Source organism: Dermacentor variabilis, unplaced genomic scaffold (genome assembly GCF_050947875.1).
Source record: "Dermacentor variabilis isolate Ectoservices unplaced genomic scaffold, ASM5094787v1 scaffold_12, whole genome shotgun sequence".
Classification (NCBI taxonomy): Eukaryota; Metazoa; Arthropoda; class Arachnida; order Ixodida; family Ixodidae; genus Dermacentor; species Dermacentor variabilis.
In genome coordinates, this window is record NW_027460280.1 from 7,455,981 (window position 1) to 7,479,657 (window position 23,677).

Consider the following 23,677-nt stretch of genomic DNA (forward strand, 5'->3'; position numbering starts at 1 on the left):
GCGGAACAAGTCGCATGTAGTCAGAGTCGTTTCCGGGTTCTAAAACCACGTCCTGGGGGCGTCTTCTAAGGCGAAGTACACATGCCGGAGCTTGTCGTCGCAGTTCCAGTTGTTGAAGGCAGCGGCCCTTCCGTATGTTCCCAGCCAGTTTTCCGCGTTATCAAAGAATGATCCGCGTAAGGTCGATGGCTCCCAGGCTGTTGCAGAACGAGGGGGGACGCGTCGGCTGCCATTGGCGCTGTTCTCCGGCGGAAGCTCCGGCGGAAGCTCCGGCAGAAGCTGTTGTAGCCGGCGGCTTGCTCGATGGTTCGGGGCGTTGGTGTTGTCTTTACGGTCCGGGCTTTGATCACGACTTGTTGGAAGCGTCCGGTACATGAACGAAAAGCACCTCCACCAGATGTCACGGGGTAGTGACGATGAAGAAAGCAGGAAAACTGTGAGTGACGAAACTATCGTTTTATTGGGCGAACCTGTGCCCAAAAACAAAATCCTAGTTCTTACAAACCGTACAAAACCCTAGTTCGCTCAAAACTTGAATTAGCATCTGCCATTTGGCATAATAATCAAGAGTCACTAACCGTAAACCTTGAAGCAATTGAAAATCGAGAAGCTCGCTTTATTTTATCTAACTATTCCCGCCATTCCAATCTTACATGTATGAAAAAATCACTGGATCTGCCAGATCTTTCATTACGCCGCAAATGTGCTCGTCTTTGCCTATTTCACAAGGTTTATCACTCTAACCAGGTGCTCAAGAATCAACTTATCACCCCACCTTCTTACACTTCATCCCGTTCTGACCACAGATATAAAGTTGCCGTCCCATGCTCCCGAACGAACAAGTATCATGATTCTTTTTTACCCCGCACAAGTGTCGACTGGAACCACCTTCCTGCTTCCATCATTCAGATCACAGATGTATCTTCATTCAAAACAACAGTCTACCACGCTATCGCTTAACGTTGCCTGCATACCATTGTCTACGTACTACATTGCATTGTTATGTACCACTCCTTTCTGTATCCCCGCAGGGGCGTCTGCGTCAGCAGCTGTTTGGTGTGTTGCAACACCACGTACCCGAGCACACGAGGGTTGGACTCTCCCGAGTGTAGCCGTGCGCGGCTTAGCCGTGTCCGGTGAAAAGGGGATCCTGGGTGTTGAGCCGATGCCGGGTGTTCGGACCTTTAAGGCCCCCCCGGCGGAGGCAACACACCTCTTTGGCCTCTGCTTCACGTAGACGGCACCCCCGGACTGACCCACCCTGCGGGAATCGGCAGTCGCCTCTTCCTGTCTCTCTCTCCTCAAACCTTCGCCTTTATCTCTCACTTTTTGACCTTTCCCGTCTTCTTCTCTTTTCCATTTACTTCCTTTCTCCACGGTGGCAAGGGGTAACCTTGTGTATGTGCCCTCCCTTGGGTGTAATATATTAGGTTATAGTGGCAATGTACGGCTGGCGCCTGCAGCCTTACCCGTTAAGTGCTGCAGCGTCCCCTAGTTGGGCTCCGTGGTGGGTGGCCGCCATTGCTGCCGAAAACGAAGTAACATACTATGGGAACACCTGCATTTCGCCCCCGTACTTGATCGTCACCCTCAGAAGAGGGGACGCTCCGATGACTTAAGTACATGTTTGACCCGCACAAAAGAGACATACCCGAAATACCATGTTGTACATAGTGAGAACGCTGCAAAACAGGCCAGGCTTATTTCACCATTCATAGTTTCAAAATCCTTGACCGAAGCCTTAGGGTCAGGTTATAAGGTGACGAAAATGGCAAGCGGAGACCTACTTCTTGAGATCCCTCAGAAAAACCAGTACGAGAGGCTAGGCAGTATGGTGACATTTGGTAACATGCCAGTTTCTGTTACACCACACCGATCAATGAATAGCTCACGCGGAGTCGTGTCAGAGGCAGACCTTCGGGATTTGACAGGCGCTGAACTCCTGGAAGGGTGGAAAGATCGAAATGTGACCGATGTAAAACGTATTATCCTTAGAAGAGAACAAAGAAATTCCGACCAAAAACCTCGTCTTAACATTTGCAGCTAGCGTTCTGCCGGAAACCACTGAAACGGGATACATTAGGCTAACTGTCCGACCATATATTCCAAACCCTAGACGTTGTTTCCAATGCCAAAGGTTCGGCCACGGCTCGCAGAGCTGCCGTGGTCAAATAACTTGTGCAAAGTGGGGAGTGCAGGGCCACCCCTCCGACAACTGCAGTGGCACACCTCACTGTGTGAACTGCAGTGGTGACCATCCAGCTTACTCACGCTCCTGTCCGAACTGGAAGAAAGAAAAAGATATAATCACCCTTAAAGTCAAGGAAAATATCTCGTTTAAGGAAGCCCGTAAACGGTGCTCACCTTTCCACAACACACCTTATGCTGATGCGGCGCGTCGGGGGGCAGCGTCGCAGCGGCCATTGCCAAGTGCCCAGCCCGCGTACAGCGAGCAGGTACCTTTGGCTCCTGCCCCCAGGGTGGAAGTAGGTAAGCCTGCGCCATCCAACAAGCAAACAGGCCAGGCTACCTTTGGGTTGCCGGCCCCACAAGAGTTATCTGCGGCAACATGCGCAACGCACAGTGATCCCGCAGGACCGATAGCGGCCACAAGGTGCGCGCAGCTGAGGCTGCCGCAACCTCCCCGGCCCCTTCCAGCGCTGGCAAGAGCCGGCGCAGCCAAATCCCACAGGGAGCCCCATCGACCTCCGGGCTGGTGGGCGCAGGGGTCTTGCCTTCCGAGGTGAGACTCTCGAAAAACTTCTCGCTCGCAAGAGCGCGTGTCCGGCGCCTCACAAGAGACAATGAACACAACACCTATCCCCACGGCGCACCGAGCGCCTAGGGAGCGGCGAGGTTCCCTCGAACGCTTCAGAGAAGGCAAAACCCCGGTTACAGGGCCTCGAAAGAGCTCTGCAATCTAAGGCATCTCTTCCGTTTTCGTACACATAGCAACTATTTACTTCCAATATGGATACACGAATTATTCAATGGAACGTCAGAGGTCTCCTTAGAAACCTTGATGATGTACAAGAACTCATGCACCAACACAATCCAAAAGTGCTGTGTTTACAGGAAACACACCTGAAACCAGAACACACAAATTTTCTTCGACAGCACGTTACTTTTCGCAAAGATAGCCATGATGCTATCGCATCATCGGGCGGTGTTGCCATTGTAATTGAAAAAACCGTAGCGTATCAACATTTACAGCTACGAACGGCCCTCGAAGCAGTGGCGGTTCGAGTTGTCTTGCTAAACAAACTCATCACTATTTGTTCGCTGTACATACCCCCACATTACAAATTAAACAAACCTGAATTTCGGTCCTTTATAGATGAATTGCCAGAACCTTATGTTGTTCTTGGCGATTTCAATGCACACAGCACCTTGTGGGGAGACTCTCGTATCGATGCGCGAGGTCGTCTCGTTGAACAGTTCCTTTTTTCTTCTGGAGCGTGCCTTCTAAATAAGAAAGAGCCCACATATTACTCTCTTGCAAACAGAACCTTTTCGTCAATAGATCTTAGTATAGTTTCCGTGTCTATGTTGCCCGAACTCGTATGGGAAGTTACGAGCAATCCTTACGGGAGCGATCACTTCCCCGTATTGCTAAGAACATCTAAAGAAAATGAATTTCCTCCACAAGCTCCTAGGTGGAAGATAGTTACAGCCGACTGGGAGAAATTTCGAACTGTCACTACCATCTCATGGGCTGATATGTCCTCTTTAGAAGTCGATGCTGCTGTGGAGTATTTTACAGCGTTCATAATAGATGCCGCATCTAAATGCATATCTGAGGGTAGTGGCTTGGCATGCAGACGGCGTGTCCCGTGGTGGAACGACGAATGTAGGATCGCTCGTAAGAAACAGAACAAAGCGTGGGGGCTGCTACGCGCTTCCCCCACTGCAGAGAATCTTATCAACTTTAAGAAAGTAAAGTCCCAAGACAGGAGAACCCGCAGGCAGGCCAGAAGAGAAAGTTGGCAGAACTTTCTATCGAGTATTAACTCGTTTACAGATGAGGCCAAAGTCTGGAACAGGGTAATAGAATTATAGGTCGACCAACATATTCGCTGCCTCTGGTAAATGCACAGGGCGATACACTGCAAGATCAGGGAGACTCACTTGGGGAACACTTTCAGAGAGTGTCAAGTTCCACCAATTATTCAAAACCCTTTCTCAAATACAAACAAATAGAAGAATGCAAGCCACTCATAAGAAAGTGTCAGCAGAATGAACCGTTCAACCGTACATTTAGTATTGCAGAGTTGAAAGCTGCCCTGAACGCATGCAAGAGCTCTGCACCGGGATTTGATAGAATCACGTATGAAATCCTCAAAAAATTACACAATGGCACGCAAGTTACACTACTTACACTTTTCAACACTGTCTGGGACGCAGGGTACCTTCCAACGGCATGAAAAGAAGCCATTGTGGTCCCTGTTTTGAAACAAGGGAAAGACCCTTCTTCAGTGGCAAGTTACCGCCCGATAGCCCTCACAAGTTGCATGTGTAAGGTATTTGAAAAAATGATAAATCGGTTACTCATCCATTTCCTTGAACAAAAAAAAAAATGCTTGATCCCTATCAGTGTGGCTTCCGAGAAGGGCGCTCCACAACCGACCATCTTGTACGTATTGAAGAACATATTCGTGACGCGTTTGTACACAAACAAATTTTCTTATCTATATTCCTCGATATGGAGAAGGCGTACGATACAACATGGCGCTACAGAATCTTGAGAGATTTGTCAGAAATGGGTATTCATGGTAATATGCTAAACGTAACAAAAAGCTACTTGTCTAATCGTACCTTCCGTGTAAAAGTCGGCAATGTGCTGTCACGTCCTTTTACACAAGAAACTGGTGTACCCCAGGGAGGCGAGTGGACCCAGAGGAACACAATTGAATTAAGCGGTCACGCGTTCAGCACAACGTTGAAACTTAGGATACTTTGAATAATAAAGGGAAAATCAGACATGCACTCATTGCAGGAATTGGTATAATTGGGTGGATGTCTGATTTTCCGTTTATTAATTCTCTCCACCTTGTGTGTTTCCGCAAAACTATTGCGTCAAACTTTTGCCGTTGCTTCGATCGTTGCTGGCAAATTTGACTTTTCCCTGCCATATCGGCTAGCTGCCTGGTTAGCTCAGATGGTATAGAGGCTGCCCCCGAAAGGCAGTGGTCGCAGGTTCGAGTCCCGGAGCAGGACAATTTTTTCTTCAACTGCGAGGCTATTCATTCAAGGAACCCGTATGGGCTTCCATCGTAGCAATTGCTACGACTGAGTGAATGTATCATTATCATCATCAGCCTGGCAACTCCCACTGCAGGACAAAGGCCTCTCCCATACTTCTCGAACTACCCCGGTCATGTACTAATTGTGGCCATGTTGTCCCTGCAAAGGAATGTATGATTTTCCTTTTATTATTTTCTTCCCTCCAACTTGCGGGTTTCCGCATAACTATTCCGTCAAACCCTTCGGGTACTTTGCTGTCTTGTCATTTGCTCTTGCCGAGGTTGCAATTATTATAAACTGTTTTGTACGCGCGATTTTCGTGTGCTACTCAACGAAAGAAAATTGTGACGACTCCAAAAGACCATGTCGTTTCGTGGGCATCGAACGCCTCATAGTATTGGCAACTCGCAAATGTTTGTCTATAGCATACGAAGCAAACGTGACAATGCACCTCATTTGCTACATAACGTGTCATAGAACGCATAGAAATAGGAGAATGGGCGGGACAAGTTCTTCATCCTCCCTTCGCCTGCGTACCGGATTTGACAGTCCACGTCTCCGCGCTTTGCACTTGTGGAGTGAGCCGCCATTTCCCAAGCAAAACGCAATATAGCTCTCGGCGCAGTTTCGACGGAAAATCGCAGCCATCGCTACGACGGTGCGATGCTGCAACTAACCAGTTGGTCGCCAGCGGGGGAAATCGTACTTCCGGAGCAACGAAAATCGGATCATGTGAAACAGGCTTTATCGCGATAAAGAAAACAGTTCATCAAAGAAGCCAAGCTCAAAACTTTCATTCACTTGCGATTCGCAGCAATTGTTACGCAATACCATTATATTGCAAAATTTGTTAAGTATTACAACCCATTACGATGCAAGCGTGTATTTGTATGCTTGTACTTGTATGAATGCGGGTTTTCGCTGTTGCCCTTCGGCGCATTCTTGGAGTTGGTGCGCACGGTTTGCTGTCTGATAGCTTCATGCGTTTTCTGTGCCTCGCTGTTACTTGTTTGGAATATTCCTGCGTGTTAGTCGCTTTTTATGGGCTCCTTGTTGCCTAGAAAATCACCATGATCGCCTCAGCCACATCGAAGGTGAGTGTTTCGAATTCCTCTTGATCGTTCACTGCGATGCGGACACAAAAGCGCGAAAGTGCGTGCATGCGTGCAATGCCTCTGCGTGTCTTCCGCGCGCGCCTTTGTAGTGGTTTTATTATCCTTCCGCTGGCGACGAGGAATGGTTCAAGGGCACTAGGTTTGTGGCATTCAGCATGGAGTTTTTTAACTTCACAGGTGGTTTGTAACCCGCCGTGGTTGTTCAATTGGCTGTGGTGTTGGGCTGCTGAGCACGAGGTCGCGGGATCGAATCCCCGCCACGGCGGCCGCATTTAGATGGGGGCGAAATGCGAAAACACCCGTGGTACTTAGATTTAGGTGCACATTGAAGAAACCCAGGTGGTCCAAATTTTCGGAGTCCCCCACGGCGCGCTTCATAATCATAAAGTGGTTTGGGCTCGTAAAATCCCATAATTGTTTTTTTTTTTGGGGGGGGGGGGGCGGGGTTGTGGTGACTTAAAGCAGCTGTGTGGCGTAATGCAGTGATTTGAGCTTGTTGGTTAGACATCGTGAGGCTTATACCGCGTGACAAGACAAAGACGAAAGGAAGACGTCACAAACACAGGCGCTAACTTCCAACAATCTTTATTTCGAGCATGGGACCCATACATATATACAACTTTTTTTCGCGTACATCATCATACATTGTATGATGTAGAAAGGAAACGCAAGCAAGGCAGATGACGATTTTCGCTGTGTGGCAAGTATACGCCCCAAAGGGTGCAACTGCTTTTAGTGTGTACGATGCAGGAACTTTTTGTTGACGAGCTAAAGGCGTGTTTTGGGGACTCGCTCACCAAAAAGAAGAGTGCTGAGCAGCACTTTCTTGAAAACGCCGCGCTCGTTACTCTCCTGTTGAGAGCGCTCTGTCATGCTGATAACGCGCATGCCGTTCGTGACTTGGAAGTACCGGGCTCGCAGCGTTAAAGAAAGGAAATGCGGGCAAGACAGATGACGATTATCGTTCCCTGGCTAATATACACCCCAAAGGGTGCAACTGTTTTTAGAGCGTACACTCTTAAGCAAAATTACACCCTTTTGCCACACAACGATAATCGTCATCTGTCTTGCCCGCATTTCCTTTCTTTAACGCGGCGAGCCTGGCACTTCCCAGTAACGAACGGCATGCGCGTTATCGCATAACATAGCATTCTAGACAGGAAAGCAGCGCGCGCGGCGTCTTCAAGAAAGGAAACTCAAGCAAGGCAGATGATTATCGTTGTGTGGCAGAGATACACCACAAAGGGTGTACCTTTGCCTAAGAGTGTACAGTTGCATGAAATTTGAGCTACGACACAGTACGCGTGGTGGAAGCGGCCCCTAGACTGAACGGCTACATTGACACACGAAATACTGGTTTGATAAATACCAGTAATGGCAAAGTGTTCAGCTTTTGAAGTTTTGGTATGTCGGCGCCGCTGTGCAGTCTTGGGGGCCTTTCTACTACGCCCACCATGTTTCAGCTAATATTTAAGGCCTTCTCTCTTCTTTTTAGCGGCATGAGCATCGAGTAACAATCTTGTTACTTGCGCTGCACTTCCGGTTCACCTCCTGAGACGGCCGCAGAGTACATTCAAAATAAATCAGAAAAAATAGAAAAAAATAACTCAGTACAAAATTTATGGGTTTCACTACAGATATAGCAGAGCATAAGTTTAGCTACGTGTTGAGTTACTGAAGTGTCTGAAATAATCAGAATTAATTAGAAATTACTGATTATTGCTCATCGAAGCACAGAATCATAGACTCTTTAGAGACCCGCCACATGAGCATGACTTGAGCGAAATTCCTGGAAACCCAAAAAAAGTGGAAGTAATGATGTCACTAGTGATGTCACACACAAGAAGGTGGAATGATAGTTTACCGGCTAATTATTGGAAAATAGTTCCCTCGCACTTCGGTTCGTGCGCTGGTTTCGCCCAAAGTTAACCTAAATAACACCAATGCCGAGGGGCAAGTGCCACTAAGAGACACCTACGTCAAAGATTAGGGTTGCCTGCCATTTTTTGCTATCTTTTATGGGAGAGTTTCACCTAACTATACCTAGAGGGAAATCTGGCGCTGCGATCGTTCAACCATCATGGGATTGATAGGAAGTACAGGCTACAGATTGGTATCTTGTTGATAGTCTACAGGCGTTTTTTGGCAGTTTTTGTTTCGCTCCAAGCGCAATTGCTATAAGCCGCAGTGGGACGGTGCAACACAAGGCGCCTTTGTTGCTCGAAGTGGCTGGGCCGATGTTTGTGTCGCGGTGTGGCGTCGAAGCACTGGCGAGAAAGCGACGTCATCGTAAACCTTCAAAGAACGTGTTTTGACCGTTCCGACCTTTGGTTTGTTAAGTGTGTTAGGTTGGCGTTGTAACGTTACGTGCTTTATGAAGCTCAAGAAGAGCAAAAGGAAGGCACTGCTGGTACAAGACATAGACAGTTGTACTTCCAGTGACTTGACAATCAAATTTTATTGAGGGCTGCATTGCGCATAGCTGGTTTATGTGCTCATAGAAGTGTGTGTTTAAGACTTTGAGAACAAAAACTTGCTTATGGTAGGAAACGTTGCTGCTTCCTGGCTGTAGTCTGCTGTCGCAAACTGGGTAAGTGCAAAGCCGCGCCATAACAGCTGCTGGCGGACGCTTCAGAAGCGGTACGTCAATATAAGATATTGACACGTGTACATGTTGAAATTTCCCGGGTGACCATGTTTCACCGTTTAACAAATGCTATCGCACAGCGCGGGACGCGCCTGCATGTATCCCAAGTTTCTGGACAGTTCGCTGTCTGTCGTCGCCGAACCTTATGTTATCTGATTTCCTGACGCGAATGGTATAGAACTTTGTGGAAGGCACGCGGATCCCAACTATTAGTGTGGAACATTCGACGACTACTGTATAAAAACCGACGCGCTTGACCCGCTGATCAGATTTTCGACGATCGCCGACCGTGTTCGCCGCTATCGTTGTGCTATAACTGTAGCCTGCTTTTGTGGGCACAGGTTCGCCCAATAAAAGTTAGATTTGTCTTTCACAGTATTGCTACTGTGTTCTTAACGTCACCACCACATGACAATATAATGAAGCATTCTCACAGGAGGCCACAATCGTGCTAGCTATCACTGCAGCAGATGTGTTTAAAAGTACTTGAAGACGTTCAGCAGTCGTGACAGCCGAGGCAGCCTTTCGAAAGTGCCTGTCGTCTGCGAGAAAAATGTAGCGCTCGCGGCGAGCAGGCGTCGTAGCAGACGACACTTGTAGCATTTCTATCAAAGGCGCAACGCTTTCTCACAATACAAATTTTTTATTTACATAAATACTTGATGAGTATCTGTATGTAAGCACATGCACCGTTGTTATTGCTGTTGTAAACATCAATAAATAATTATTCTCTTGCGCTTAATCGGGACAAGAATCGCAGAAAAATGCATACCCTGTGTGCTCTGACGGCAAACCGGGCTTCAATCTCAATGCCATACAAAGCTTATGTAATGTGTTGTGCATTATATAAGATACGGCAGAAATAAAATTAGATTTTATGCGATAACATTTGAGTGCAGCTTCGTTTACTGCGCCGCAAGCAAACGCCGCTAGTCTAAAGATCGAAGTCAATCTCAAGTCTGTACTTGCCATCATTCCCGTGTAGGTTGAGGAAACGCTAGCCCCCGTAGACACCAGCACCACATTCCCCCTAGGGTATTTATTTAGAAACTCCATGCGACCGTCACACAGTTATCACTTGGCTTAAGACGCGCTTGCATGTATTTGAAGTTTCCAGAATGTTGCGACCGATTGAACTAGCAGACTGCGCGCGCACCGTCGCGCTCGTTGTGAGCGGCGGTGCGATGGGCGGAAGTCGCTCCGCCGGCGACTTCGCGTGCAGACGTCGTCGCGCCCCGAGGGAGCTCGCCCAGCAGCGAGTTGGATCCGTGACTCGTTCTGTCGAAACTACCTTGTTTTTCACATCACTACAACGTGACAGTATAGACGTGCTTCATTTTCAGTGGGTGAAAACTTGGAAATGGGACTTTTCTTTAGTTTACACGTTTAACGAAATAGTTTATTTCGCTTAGCATGAGGCCACAGGATCAAAACCCGGCAGCCACGACCGCATTTCGATCTGGCCAAAATGCAAGAACGCCCGTTGCATTGAGGGTCAAAGATCCCCCGGTGGACAACATTAATCTGGAGGGCCCACGTGGATTAGCCCACGCGCCTGGAATCAAATCGTGATTTTTGCACGTAAAACCCCAGAATTCATTCGCTATACGAAAGTGCCAATATTTTTCTAATACTTTTCAAATATCTTTAAACGTGAACTGCGCGCAAGTAAACATAAAATTGCAGCAAAAGTATTGTAAATTTTCACCCCCGCGGGCATAGTATACACATATTACATTAAAGCTGGCGTAATAAGGCAGGCTATGCCTGTTAAGTAACCGTACTTTGCAGCCTGTACAGTGATAATTCGCACTGTCTGAAGAGCCATGTACATGCGAAGAAACTACTGGTTTGCTCTTAATGCTCCATTTGTGCTTTTAATAAACAACGCTTCATAACGTATACGTTCTAATTATCGAAACTTGCTAACTCTAAGAATACTGGAATGTCAACATAGTTTTAAAATAAATGTGATAACGGCTACTCATAATTCGAAAACTATTAGAAAAGTATTCGATTCGTATTAAATTCGGTCTCAAAAATCACGCTTCGCACACCCCTACTCTTTCGCAATAAAATCTGCGACACCATTCTTTTAAATTTCGTATACATGTATGCGCGTGTAGCGCCAAGCAATGACTTTGCAAGAGTACTTTATGAAGCGTCACCGCGAAAACACTGAAGATAAATGTAGCGCAGTCGCCTTAAATATTAGTGCACTGCGGTGCCGAGATACCAAAAAATTGCAGAGCTGAACACAGCTCGGATTACTGGCACTTAATGAAGCAACATTTCGTCTCTCAATGTAGCCTTGCCGTGTCGGGGCCCTACGCGGTCACAGCGTCGGAGCCCGTACATAAGCCAAGTATGTCAGTATACTTTCCCACTGTCCCTGTTTCTTTCGGTTTGCACCTTTGGCAGTACCCACCGGAGTGGTGTGTGTGTGGTGCTGCTCAGCCGCACAGCGAGGATCCCGGCCTCGGCGTGGTCAACGGGCTCGTGCACCATGCACGGGGTCAAAGACGGTGATCGATCCGGAGCCGTGCCTCATAATCCGATCGTGGTTTGGCACGCACAACTCCAGAGTTTAATTTTAACTAGTAATTAAGTCACGGCTTTGTGCGCGCAATCTTGCGTGCACAATGAAATATATGTGGGTGTCACCGGGCATGTCATTTCCATCGTCAAATCAGCGTGAACATCGAGCGAGGGTTAAACCAATTCCCACACCTTGCGGGATCCACATGAGATTACATGCGTACCGCGTACTACGATACGCTTTTGGGCGTCCCAAACAACAAAATCAAGTGGTGAGAAGTGGTAGTTGATACAGGCGAAGATTATAAGTACATGCTTCGTTTCTGGCTGCAGGTCAGGATACAGTAGCTTCAACCAAAAAGATGATTGTGTTTCACTTTGGCTTGCTGCATTATACTCCCAGAAGAACCTTGAGCTCATCTCTAACCGTTGCAGCAAACGTTTCACGGAAGCACGTCAACGTTAAATGCGTCCAACGTGCCGCGTCGCAATCTACGCGCACCCGAGCCGTTCTGCTGCACTGCAATGTCGGCGAAGGGCTGCGCCGAAAGCCGTCGGGCCAAACGCACGTGACAACGCTGTCCAAACTCGGCCCCTGACTTGAGTGCGCGCGGCCATTCTGGCTACGCGATCGAAGTCGGCGCGATTTGCTGATGGGACCGAGATCCAACCACCGGGCGCGTATGTCGATTAGGTGTCCAGCTATCCCGGAGGAAAGCACCCAGCAGTCTGGGATAGGTCGTGCTCGACGTTATCACACAAGTGCCCTTTTCCGAGGATACCACTTCTTAGCCACAGAAAGCTGTCCGCGAGTACAGTGAACATGTCCACTTCGCCTGCTGCTGATTCGCTCAGGGGGCCCTTCTGACGCATACCGCATTAGACATGTCTATTAGGTGCACACATAATGCCCCTTCCGCCCTCCCCCCCCCCCTCCTCGTGATCTGCAGGTCAAGGTGCGGATTAGTAAAACATAAATCATCGTACTCCAGGCCACAAAAGTTGGCGGACCACGAAATCTCGGAACACTTTGAATTTCCGAGCAGCCTGTAGCAGTAGCCAGTAAAACTGTATACGGGAATGTCGTGCGCACATTCTAGTCGGGGCCCGAAACGCAAATACCAGGCAGCATTATGAACTAGCGGATATATTCAGCTTTTTCTCGGATTTCGTTGTCCGTAATAATTTGTGGTCGGGTGTACATTCAAGCACAATCGCTGGCGCTCGCGTTTCATCGGGAACGAACCAAGTATTCTGATTAGATAACGCTCTTTCGGTATAAAATATGCGACAATATCCTGCAAATTTCTTATACATGCAGGAGCGCCTTGCGCCAAACGATAACATTGTAACAGTGGTTAGACGCTGAATGAAGGTCACGAGAAAAAGTTAAAATAAATATAGTACAGTCGCCTTAAATATTAGCTGAAACATAGTCTAAAGGGCCCCCAAGACTGCGCTAGCTGTGGTACCGACATGCCAAAAATTGAAGAGCTGAGCACTGTTCCCATTACTGGTAAATAATAAACCGATATTTCTTGTGCCAATGTAGCTGTGTGGTCGCTTCCACCATGGGTGCCACGTCAGAGCCCATATTTAACTCGACTGTACGTATGTCTGTACTGCCCCAATATCCCTGTATATTCTCCTTTACGTCTTAACATTAGACATTCAAAATACATGCTGCAAAGCACCCATCACAATACTTTGGCACTTTTCACTCTAACGCACGTGTCCGCGCTGCTCCATCTGTTACAAAGTACTGAAAATATATCCTATACTTTTCCCCAGGCAGCTCTTTTCATTCCTGATAACGCCAGGGAACCGAGCCTGATAACGCTCAGAAATCTAATCGGGAGCGTGCACAGTTTTCCTGCATACCTTGTGTGATGAACCGCAACGCTGAGGTGCTTCTTTTATGATGTAGGAGAGTCCATTGTAAAGGCAGAAGTGCAGAGTTGCGCACATGCGTTTAAGCTCATGAAGACTCCAAGCTCTCACACCTGCTCTGTAAGAAGCCTACAGCACCATCAAGATGCCGGTTGTTTGTAACTGCACCAAATATATATATATATATATATCAAACCCATATAAATCTTGGTGAAATCATATTATTATTCGAGTGTTCAAATTGATAACCTCCATATAAGGAGTAAATCGAGCAGTTGTTTGCGTAGTTAGTGAAGCTACGTTAATTCACTTTTCACTAATTGATGTTAGGTGGTTAACGAAAATGAGTAGTTTGGAGCCAGTCCTCGAGATTATGTAGCTGAGCGAAGAACTTTTTATCAAACATACTTATCTAAGAGCCACGCGAACAAATACATTGCGAATGAGCTCCTTGAAAGCAAAACTGGCGCAGAAAAGCGTTGTAAGGCTGACGTGACCGCACCCAGCCTTGTCATCGACGGCATAGCTCCGTGAGCGTGTTCTTTGCAGCCAGTAGACTTTCGATTTTTGTTGTTGTTTCGAAGGCAAGCAGTTTCAAACGTTACTGTCAATATAGCAGCGAACGTGTGCCGCCGAAAACTTGCTTGGTCGCAGAAGCGATGGTGTAGAGTGACCGCGTCGCTGGAAACACGGCGCTGTCTCCGAGGGGAAGGAAGGCGAACGGCTCGGCGGACGGCGCCATCGGGACGAGAGCCGAGGCCGCGGTCGTCACCTTCAGGAGCGTGGGTTTTCAGAAAGAGATAATACACTTTAAGTGTAGGGTCATTTCTTGACGCCTCATGGATTTATTATGGATTTAGAAAGCCTCTATGAACAATTTGTCTCCGAGAGTAGGTGTAGGGAAAGAAATGCACACAAACACACCCTCATACTCACAATAAGCACACGCAGATACGCGCGCGCGCGCATACATACGCTCTCTCTATACCTCGCACCCACGCTCACACACAGATACACACACACTCTTCCTCGCACCACGCACATACTCTGTCTGGCTCCCTCGCACGCATACACGCTCTCTCCATCGTCCACAAACACAAACTATGTCTCTCCCTCGCGCACTTTCTCCGTCGCGCACACACACGCATGCATGATATGCACGCACAGACATCCATGCGCGCACACGCATTTGTTCGCACGCGTGCTTGCTGAAAAACGAGCAGACGTTCGCACACGTGCACGTTCGCACGCGCCCGCGCATGTACGGCAAGCACGCACACATGCACTAACACGCGCGTACACGCAAATGTGCGCATGCGCATACGCTGCGAATGCTCACATACGATTACACGCACTCGCGCGCATGCAAACACAAATACGGAGGCACACGCACGCGCACACATACACGCGCGCTCAAGGCGTGCACACGCATAGTAGTGAGCTTTGGAATAGGGGCTCCAAACGTTGTGGGGCCGCAATGAAATAGCGTTGAAGTCACTACGCATGCGCGAGACGCGAATTGCGTTTGGGTTTTGCGTTGTGCACGCTATTTCACTGATTTAATTGGTAAAGACAAGGCGCAGAAGACCAGGACTCAAGAAGAAGAACACAAACGACAGGACCGGCGCCACTCACAACTGAGTTTATTTCCGCAACAAGCCTGCCTTATGTAAGTTAATGACGCCTAGTTACACGCGAAAGGTTAGAAGTAAAAAATAGCAATCTATCGACCACTCAGGAGTCATATCTAGCACAAAATATCAAATGAGCAAACAAGAACCACATGTGGAGCAGCACGGGAAGCAATTCATCGAGTATAGTCTTTTCCAAGCCAACGGGGACAAAAAACGAGACATAAAAGGTACCGTCTACGCTTCACTGTCAAACTATCCTCAACATAACACACTTCAAACGCCTAAGGCCCAGTCAGTGATAAAACCCGCACGACTATGGGAATAATGGCCAACGAATAACACGGAAACAACATGAATAAAGGCGTCTGAGTACAGCGTCTGCGTCAAAACTAAAATCTCTAATAGTCACTCACCTAAAAAATTGATAAAACATGTGACCGCGCGAAAAATGAACCACGTGACACACAATGAAATGGACAGAACAGTTGAACAATAAATGTCTAAAGAACAGTGTGCGTCAAAAAAAAAAGAACGCAACAAAAGCTTAAGAGCCACTAGAAAATCGTCAACAAATTAAAACTAGTTAAATAAAAGCAAGACAGACGGAAAACCAAATGAAATCACTCTAACATGAGGTTTAAACGAAACCTTGTAAAAAAGTAGTCTCCTTGTTACTAGGCCAATCGACGGCCTGCTGACGCATGTGTTTCCCTCTTTCTTGATGAAATAGGCTTCCACAATTTCCCGCTCGAACCTGTCTTATCCAAACTTCAAAAAATTAGTTTTGTCAAACTGAGGGCGGCAATTAGTGTCGTCTCTGCAATGCTGTGCAAGGAAACTCCCTTCATTGTTGCGCAGATTACGACAATGTTCCATTGCACGCTCATTGAAACATCGACCTGTTTGTCCGATATAGCTGCGACCACAGCTTAGAGGGATTTCGTAGACGACAAGTGTCCTGCATTCAGTGAACTTCTGATGTTGAATCGAACAAGCCGGGCGTTTCTCTTGGTTCATGGCACAAAGCTTAGACAACTTGCAAGGCGCCGAGAAGACAACCTGAACATTATGCCTGCTCGCAATTTTCTTAATGTTGTGCGATACCTTATGAAGGTAGGAATTACCGCAACAGGACTGCGTCAAACTGACTCCCTGATAAGAGGCGGGTGCTTGAGTTTTTGAAGCATTGTTTCGCAGACAGCTGAAATCAGACATGGTGGGAAGCCTGCCTGTGGCAGTCGTTGCACTTGAGCGCTAAAGCTACTTGACACCAAATGGATACAAGACTTAGTTAAAGCAGTTTGCAGATAATTGATAGCAATTGCACGCTTTACAATCTTGGAATGGGCGCTCTCGAATGGTAGCAGGCCTTTCAAAGAACGCGGATTGTGCATCCTTCCTTTGGAAACACTAGCCTGATATCCAAAAAATGGAGTTGACCACTGTTCGGAACTTCCTTGGAAAACCTGAGACCCTGACTGTGGTTCGAGAAGATAGTCATGGTTCTCTCAACGGTAGAATCTAATTCGTGCTCAGGGACGTCCTTCAAAATGACGAAGAAATTATCAACATATCTGTAAATGGGCACTACGTGAGGATCACGAAGATTATTACAGATCTCAGCTCCTAGAACAGATAGGAAGATATCGCAAAGGACAGGAGCTACAGAAGAACCGATGCATATCCCTTTCTTCTGCACATAAAACTTTCCTACAAGCAGAATGGCGGTTTAGTTCAGGTAGAACTCTAATAAGGAAATCAAATTGTCCGCGCTTACACTTGCAGCATTCTGGAAGCGGACTGCACCAGTCTATTGCATCTTGACCCTGACCGCCGCTAAGAGACCTGGGTGAGGGACCGAATAGAAGAGATCTTCAATGTTAATGGAGAACGCGTTGTATTCATGAGGCGGCAACGTGTCCAGATCCTCCAGCACTTCCAGAGAACTACGCACCAGGAAAGGGTCGTCGCTCACCACGTTTCCTAGATGTGCCTGAAGGTATCGGCTTACAAGACGTTGCCATGTTCCCCTTTCTGAAACAATGGTGTGCAGCAGACATCCAGGCTTATGTGTCTTCACAGTGAAGAAGATCTCAAGAAACCTCCCTTTTTCATCCTTTGCCATCTTGTGCAGGTTTTCTAAATTGATTTCTCCCAAAAGTTGAACAGCCAGTCCTTTTTTCTTCCGAACCTTGAACGGCACTTGTTAGATTTTATTTTTAACACAGACGCTGTACTTAGGCGCATTTATTCATGTTTTTTTCCGTGTTATTCGTTGGTCATTATTCCCATTGTTGTGCGGGTTTTATCACTGACTGGGCCTTAGGCGTTTGAAGTGTGTTATGTTGTGGATAGTTTGACAGTGAAGCGTAGACGGTACCTTTTATGTCTCGTTTTTTGTCCCCGTTGGCTTGGAGAAGACTATACTCGATGAATTGCTTCCCGTGCTGCTCCAGGTGTGGTTCTTGTTTGCTCATTTGATATTTTGTGCCAGATATGATTCCTGAGTGGTCGATAGATTGCTGTTTTTTTTACTTCTAAAGTTTCCAGTGTGACTGGGCGTGATTAACCTACATAAGGCAGGCTTGTTGCGGAAATAAACTCAGTTTTGAGTGGCGCCGGTCCTGTCGTTTGTGTTCTTGAGTCCTAGTCTCCTGCGCCTTGCCTTTACTAATTCAAGCATGAACCAACTAGCCCAAGCAAGAGTTTTATTTCATTGTTTTAGCGGGAGACTCAAAAGCTGCCCCAAAAGATTTGCGTAAACAAACATGGCGGCACCCATCGAAGCTCTAACCTAGCACCAAACTGGGTTCGATTCGTGGCAACGCGTGACGTTCGCAGGCTAGGAGAAGTGACTGCGGTTATCGCTTTCTTTCACCTGGCGTGTGTTGTGAAGATTGAACCATTAGTCGACGCCGCTGATTGCGAATTCGATTCTGGATTTTATGGCTCGTAGCCCTAACACGGCTAAGCTTGGCTAGTGAAGAGACGTAGAGTTGGTTTGCTCAAAACTAAGCGCAACTAATCGTTTGCTGCTTACAGAAGAACCTCTAAATTGTAATTAAACGCGAGTACACGCAAGTCAAAATTACTACTCCTATCATAAACTGGTATATTTTATTTAATTATTTCTAATAGCTTTTCTTTGACGCCGTAGTGGCGCTGTCAGCGCAAGACGCTATCCGCAAACGCGCTATTTTAAAACTCGTCACTCCTGCGTGCCCCAACACTAACACCCGCAAAGCTCTTTGGGGCCCCAAACTATCGGGGCCCCTATTCTAAAACTCTCTAATAACTATCTCTCTGTCCCGGTAGCCTCTAAAGGAGGCAGCCTAAAGGTCCGTCCTCACGTGCGGAAATGAGCGCGCGCAAGGAGGCGCGCTTCTTTCGCCGCCTTGCGCTCTTCACGCCGGCGTGGCAAGCGCGCAGAATTCTCGTTGCGAGGGCGCCGCCTCGCGCGTGCTGACTTCTGCGAGTGGCCTTCCCTCTGTCGACACCAGCTTTACGCTTTGCAATGGACGGATGTTATGGGCGTCCCCTTTGGAACGGGCTGGTGGGTATTTTTCTTACCCAGGTAAGGAAAAAAAAAACACGATCAATTCCCATAACCACATTTTCTGACTCCCTGTTGTGAACATTGTTTTTGTACGTCTCCGTTTTTTTTGCCGTTTCCCTACTTCCATCTCTAATCTCCAATCTCTATTGCGGACATGTTTACTTTCCCCCTGCAGAATGAACGCAAAGGCTTCAAGGAGTCCAGTGGTGCCTAAATCGATCACTGGGCAGACATCTTCGCATTATAATAAAACATGCGCCATCGTTTCCCTAGCTTTACCGCAGCAAGCACATGCTTCTTCTTCCTTCTTATACGTAGGTGCGTGTTCTAAGGCATCCTGATCTCGCTTCGAAAAGTAATGAGCTTGCCTTTGAATTATCATAAATTGTTTCTTTACTGATTTCATTTTTTTTCCTCTTAAGTAATTACTCATGGCAGGTTTCTTTTCAATTGCCGCCACCCATGAGATTATTTCAACCTTTCTGACTTTCCGCTTGACTTTCTTTGTTGCTGTGTTGCCCACCTTACAGGCCGCATACTTGCTGGTAAGCTTCCTAGTTCTTTTCCTCCACTGTGAATCAATGTTTTTCCTGTACACACACCTCAACACTCTCCCAACCCATTTACTTTCTTCCATATTCCTCGGTCGTTCTTCATACTAAATTTTACTGCGAGCTTCCCTCAGTTGAAAGCTAGTCCAGCCCATATCACCCTGCACAGCTTCGTTTGTAGTCCTCCCGTGAGCGCCGAATGTGAGGCATCTGACTGACCTTTGGTTCCCATCGAGTCGTGATTGTACCCCTGATTTAAAGAAAACAACCGCATTTCCAAAAGTAAGTCCTGCAACCATTACACCTTTCCACACACCTTGGAGCACCTCGTACCTATTGTATCCCCATAGGGTTCTGTGCTTCATTGTGGCTCCATTTCGCTTGCCCTTTGCTGTTATTGCTTTTTCCTGTGTTTCCATACATCTATTGCCTTCGTTTATCTATATACCAAGGTATGTACATTGTGTTACCCGAGGTATTTCCTGGCCCTGTATTGCCACTGTCTGTTCACTGTTCTCATTCAATACCATAACACCTGATTTTCTAACGCTCAATTTCAAACCTAAATTCTCGCATTCCTGTCCACAGCTGTTAGCCAGACGTTGCAAATCGCTTTGCTTGTTAGCTAGCAACACAATGTCGTCCGCATAATATAAACCTGGTAGCTGCTGCTCTACTACTGTGTCCGCCTGTTCGTATGAGAGATTAAACGCGATATTACTTCTAGGGCCATCTCCATCCTCACCATGTACATCATAAACAGTAATGGGAATAAACGGCACCCCTGCCTCAGTCCCTTGTTGATGTCAACTTCCTCCTCGCTCCTCATCCCTTCCCATACAACGCAAATGGTATTTTCAAAGTAAATCTCTCGCAAACCAGCAGAAAATCGTCGCCTAAGCCTTCCCCTTCCAGAATATCCCACAAAACGTTGCGGTTTACGTTATACGCTCCTGTTACACCTAAAAAGTCCACATATAACGGTCTGCTTTCTACTGTTAATATTTCAATACACTGAGTAAGAACAAATACGTTATCCAAACGCCTACCTATTCTGAAGCCATTGCAAAGTTCTCCCAATATGTCATTATTCTCTGCCTATGCTTGCAACTTTAATTTGATTGGCTGCATTGCTAAGCCGTATATTACCGATGTAATGGTCAACGGTCTATATGAGTGAATTCTATCTTTTCCCCTTACCTTTATACATTAAATTCCTTCTACTTTGCCGCCAACTGTCTGGTATTCTTCTATTTTTGAAAGTTTTTTCCCACTGCTTTCACCAGAGGTTCCTTAATTTTTGATCGTAGTTCATTAATCAGCCTAACGGGGACCTCGTCTAGCCCTGTGGCTGCGCGCTTAGGAATTTTCTGTCAGGCTTTCTTCAATTTGAAATTTGTCAGCACCAGCTCCTTTTCCACCTGGTTCTCTTTCATGCTCTTTTTTTCTTCAAATACAACCTCGTCATTGCCTTGGAAAGATTCGGCTGTTATTTTTCGGATGTAATTTAATCCCCGCTTCCCCTTCCAGTTTATTTCCATCTTCGTCTAGGATAAGTTTTTCTATTGTTGTTGACTTCCTGCCTAATAATTTAAGTGTTTCCAAAATATTCTAGGTTCGGCCTTATTTTTTTCACGTATCTGTCACAACCAACCTTCACCTTTTACCTTTGCTTGCACCAGTATTTGAACGATAGACTTTTTCTCCCGGTATATTTCCCATTTACTGGCCAATTCATCCTACGATAACTGCGCCTTCGTTGCCTGCCTGTGCTCTCGGGATGCTTTCTGCCGTTCGGCGATCGCTTCTGGTATCTCCCTGTTTCACCAGCTTTTCGATTTCTTTTTCCTTTCCAACGAACATGTTGTTTCTTTTTCTGTATTTCTGTCGTTATTGCACTGAGAAGCTCACTATATTCCCACCCTTGGCCATTTGCAAAGTTCTTCCTCGGCTATTGTGACTACATTTGTTATTTGTTCACACTTCAAATTTAGATTGGCCATTTTGCACTCCTTGCTCTCTTTCCCAACTAATATCGCATCTTCAACATGATGCGTCTATGGGCACCCCCAATTCTGCTACACCCTTACTCGACAATTACCATTTCTTTCAACTTATCATGAATTCCTTCTCTCATCAGACAGTAACCAATGGTTGCTTGCCTGTTTCCCACTTCCCATGTGGTCTGCCCATCACACTTATTCCCTGTATTCACGAGAACGAGGCTATGTTGCTTACAAAGATCTAGCGTTGACTTCCCTTTGTTGTCGGTATGGCCACCTAGATCCTGTATGTGGACGTTCATGTCACCTAATAGGATAATTTTAGCATCAATCCCGTAACCCTTGTTATCAGTACTTATGCATTCCACTAACCCTTTATTCTTCTCTGTGCAGTTATTTCCGGTCCGCAAATACGTAACGCCCAGCCCAAGTATTTTTTCCCATTCTTTGTACCTGATAATCAAAAGATGCTCTTGACATTTTGAATTTACTCTTTTCCATTTGGCTCCCTGATGGATGAGCGTTCCGACTTCACCTCCTTTTCTTTCGGACTTAGTTCTGTTGCACCCTTTCCAAACATAAATCTCAATCACTGGCGCCTGTTCTGAGTCTCTTACGTGTGTTTCTGTAACCGCATGCGCCCCTATTTGTTCTCCATTTCTCTGCTCCTCAATCTCTGCCCACTTTTCTTTTATTCTGCCGCCCTGCATGTTGATATAGCCTATTGGATGGCGCGCTCTCTTGTTTTCCTCCTTTTGTGTTATTGACGGCGATGCTATTCTGAGGTTCCCGTAGGGGACCGTCTTTATTACTACCTACTCTGGCCTTCTGAGTGCCCGTGGGCCCGATAAGAAAGCAACAGCGCGACCAGCAAGTCGCCAGCCCACTTCTTTTCCAAGCCTGTAATTGAAGTGGATCCCGTCGCGTTCAAAACCACTACACCTTTTCGCTTCACTGTTTACTTCGACGACCTCGAAAGCTTTCTCTCGGCTCAATGTCCATATAGCCTCATTAGTAGCCACTACGTCTCCTTGTGCGGTACTGACACGCACAGGCACCTCCGGCACCGTGCACACCATGATCTGTACTTGAAGGAACAGCTCGCGCAAGTCGTCTACCCCATTCGTCAAACACTGGGGTAGTCCTGTCCCTTTTTCTGCTTAGGACGTCATTTATCCCACTTGCTACTATGAGAAGGTTGCGCACGTGGGTATTTTCCGCGAGCTTTGCTTCTGCTTGCTCCATGACAGAACCCACTATCCGCCCTGGAAATGTCCGTACCGCGGGTTTCTTCAAGTGAATGTGCCCTCTGCCGGGAGGGTGCAAAACTATCTGCTCCTGTCGTGTTTTCCCCGCGCATCTCAGGCCAAAACACTGCTTTCTTAAACACACCGCCAACGTTCTAAGTGCCGTAAAAGCGTATGTTGTAACAAGGGACAACACTCTCGTTGTAGTCAGTTTAAACTTTTTGATCCTCGACCTATATTTTAGTATCAAACTTTTTTTTCAATTTTTGGCCATTCACTTACACTTGTGCGTTACCGTCAAGTTGCGAAGGGAATGTCCAGATTTCCTGGTCATGGCACGCCCCGCAAATGGTGTTCTACATTCCACAATGTGAGCGAGTTCTAGCGGTTATTCTGGAATGTACTGTGAATTATGTATAACTAGCAAATTCAGTTGACCCGTGGATCGAACCTTGATGATCGATGACTGTGTTTGCTGTTTTTATTGTGCTTTGAGCGTTAACTTTCTTGTCTGGACATAAGTTTTCCAAACAAAAAGATTTCACACTCATCGTGTAGGCATTGTCTGGTTCTTCACAGTCACTATAGCGTTGCTATATTGCTGCTTGCTTCTAGATTGCCGTTGGCTGGAAGGTATGGTGAACGCGCAACGTTTCGTACAATACAGATTCCTCTACGCAATGCCATATGACATGCCGCCAATATGGAAAGCGTGAGCGTCCGGTGCTTTTTGCTTGACTCAGCGCTAGACGTTGCTAGCTTAGTCAAGCTGTCAAGCTAGTCAACAGCTAACTTGTGCTTCCGAAGAAACTCTGACCTCGGTCGAAGACTAAAGCTTTTTGAGCGGTTCGTAGACTGAGGGGGCAACACTCGGCCGACGTGACCTGGAGAATTGCGTGCTCGCAGGTCTCTGCGGTCCGGCGCACCTGCAGTGCGGCGAGCGCCAGTGCATCGACATCGCGCAGAGGTGCGACGGTCGGCTCGACTGCGCCGACGGCGCCGACGAGCGGGACTGCCGTGAGTGCGTTGGGGCGGTTGTCTCGGCCGGCGCTCACGCTGCGCTTGCCCCGCAGTGACCCTGTCGAGCCGCGGAGAGCTGTGGGCGCCACCGAACGGCTACCTGCGCGCCTGGCGGCGCGGCCGCTTCCGCAAGGTCTGCGCCGACGGAGCCGAGTTGAAGCACGTGGCGGCGGCCGCTTGCGCCGCGCTAGGACTCGGGCACGTTCCCAACCTGCCACTTGTCGCGCCACGT

At 47.2% G+C, this 23,677-nt stretch overlaps 1 protein-coding gene across 2 annotated transcripts in view; it reads left to right on the forward strand.

Moving 5' to 3' along the window:
- LOC142566308 (uncharacterized) overlaps positions 1–23,677 on the forward strand; it is a 951,081-nt gene that overhangs the window by 603,188 nt on the left and 324,216 nt on the right. For both annotated transcript variants that reach the window (XM_075677216.1, XM_075677215.1), the window contains 2 exons: positions 23,332–23,442; positions 23,499–23,643. In XM_075677216.1, the coding sequence (XP_075533331.1) occupies positions 23,332–23,442; positions 23,499–23,643 (256 nt within the window). The remainder of the gene's footprint in view (positions 1–23,331; positions 23,443–23,498; positions 23,644–23,677) is intronic.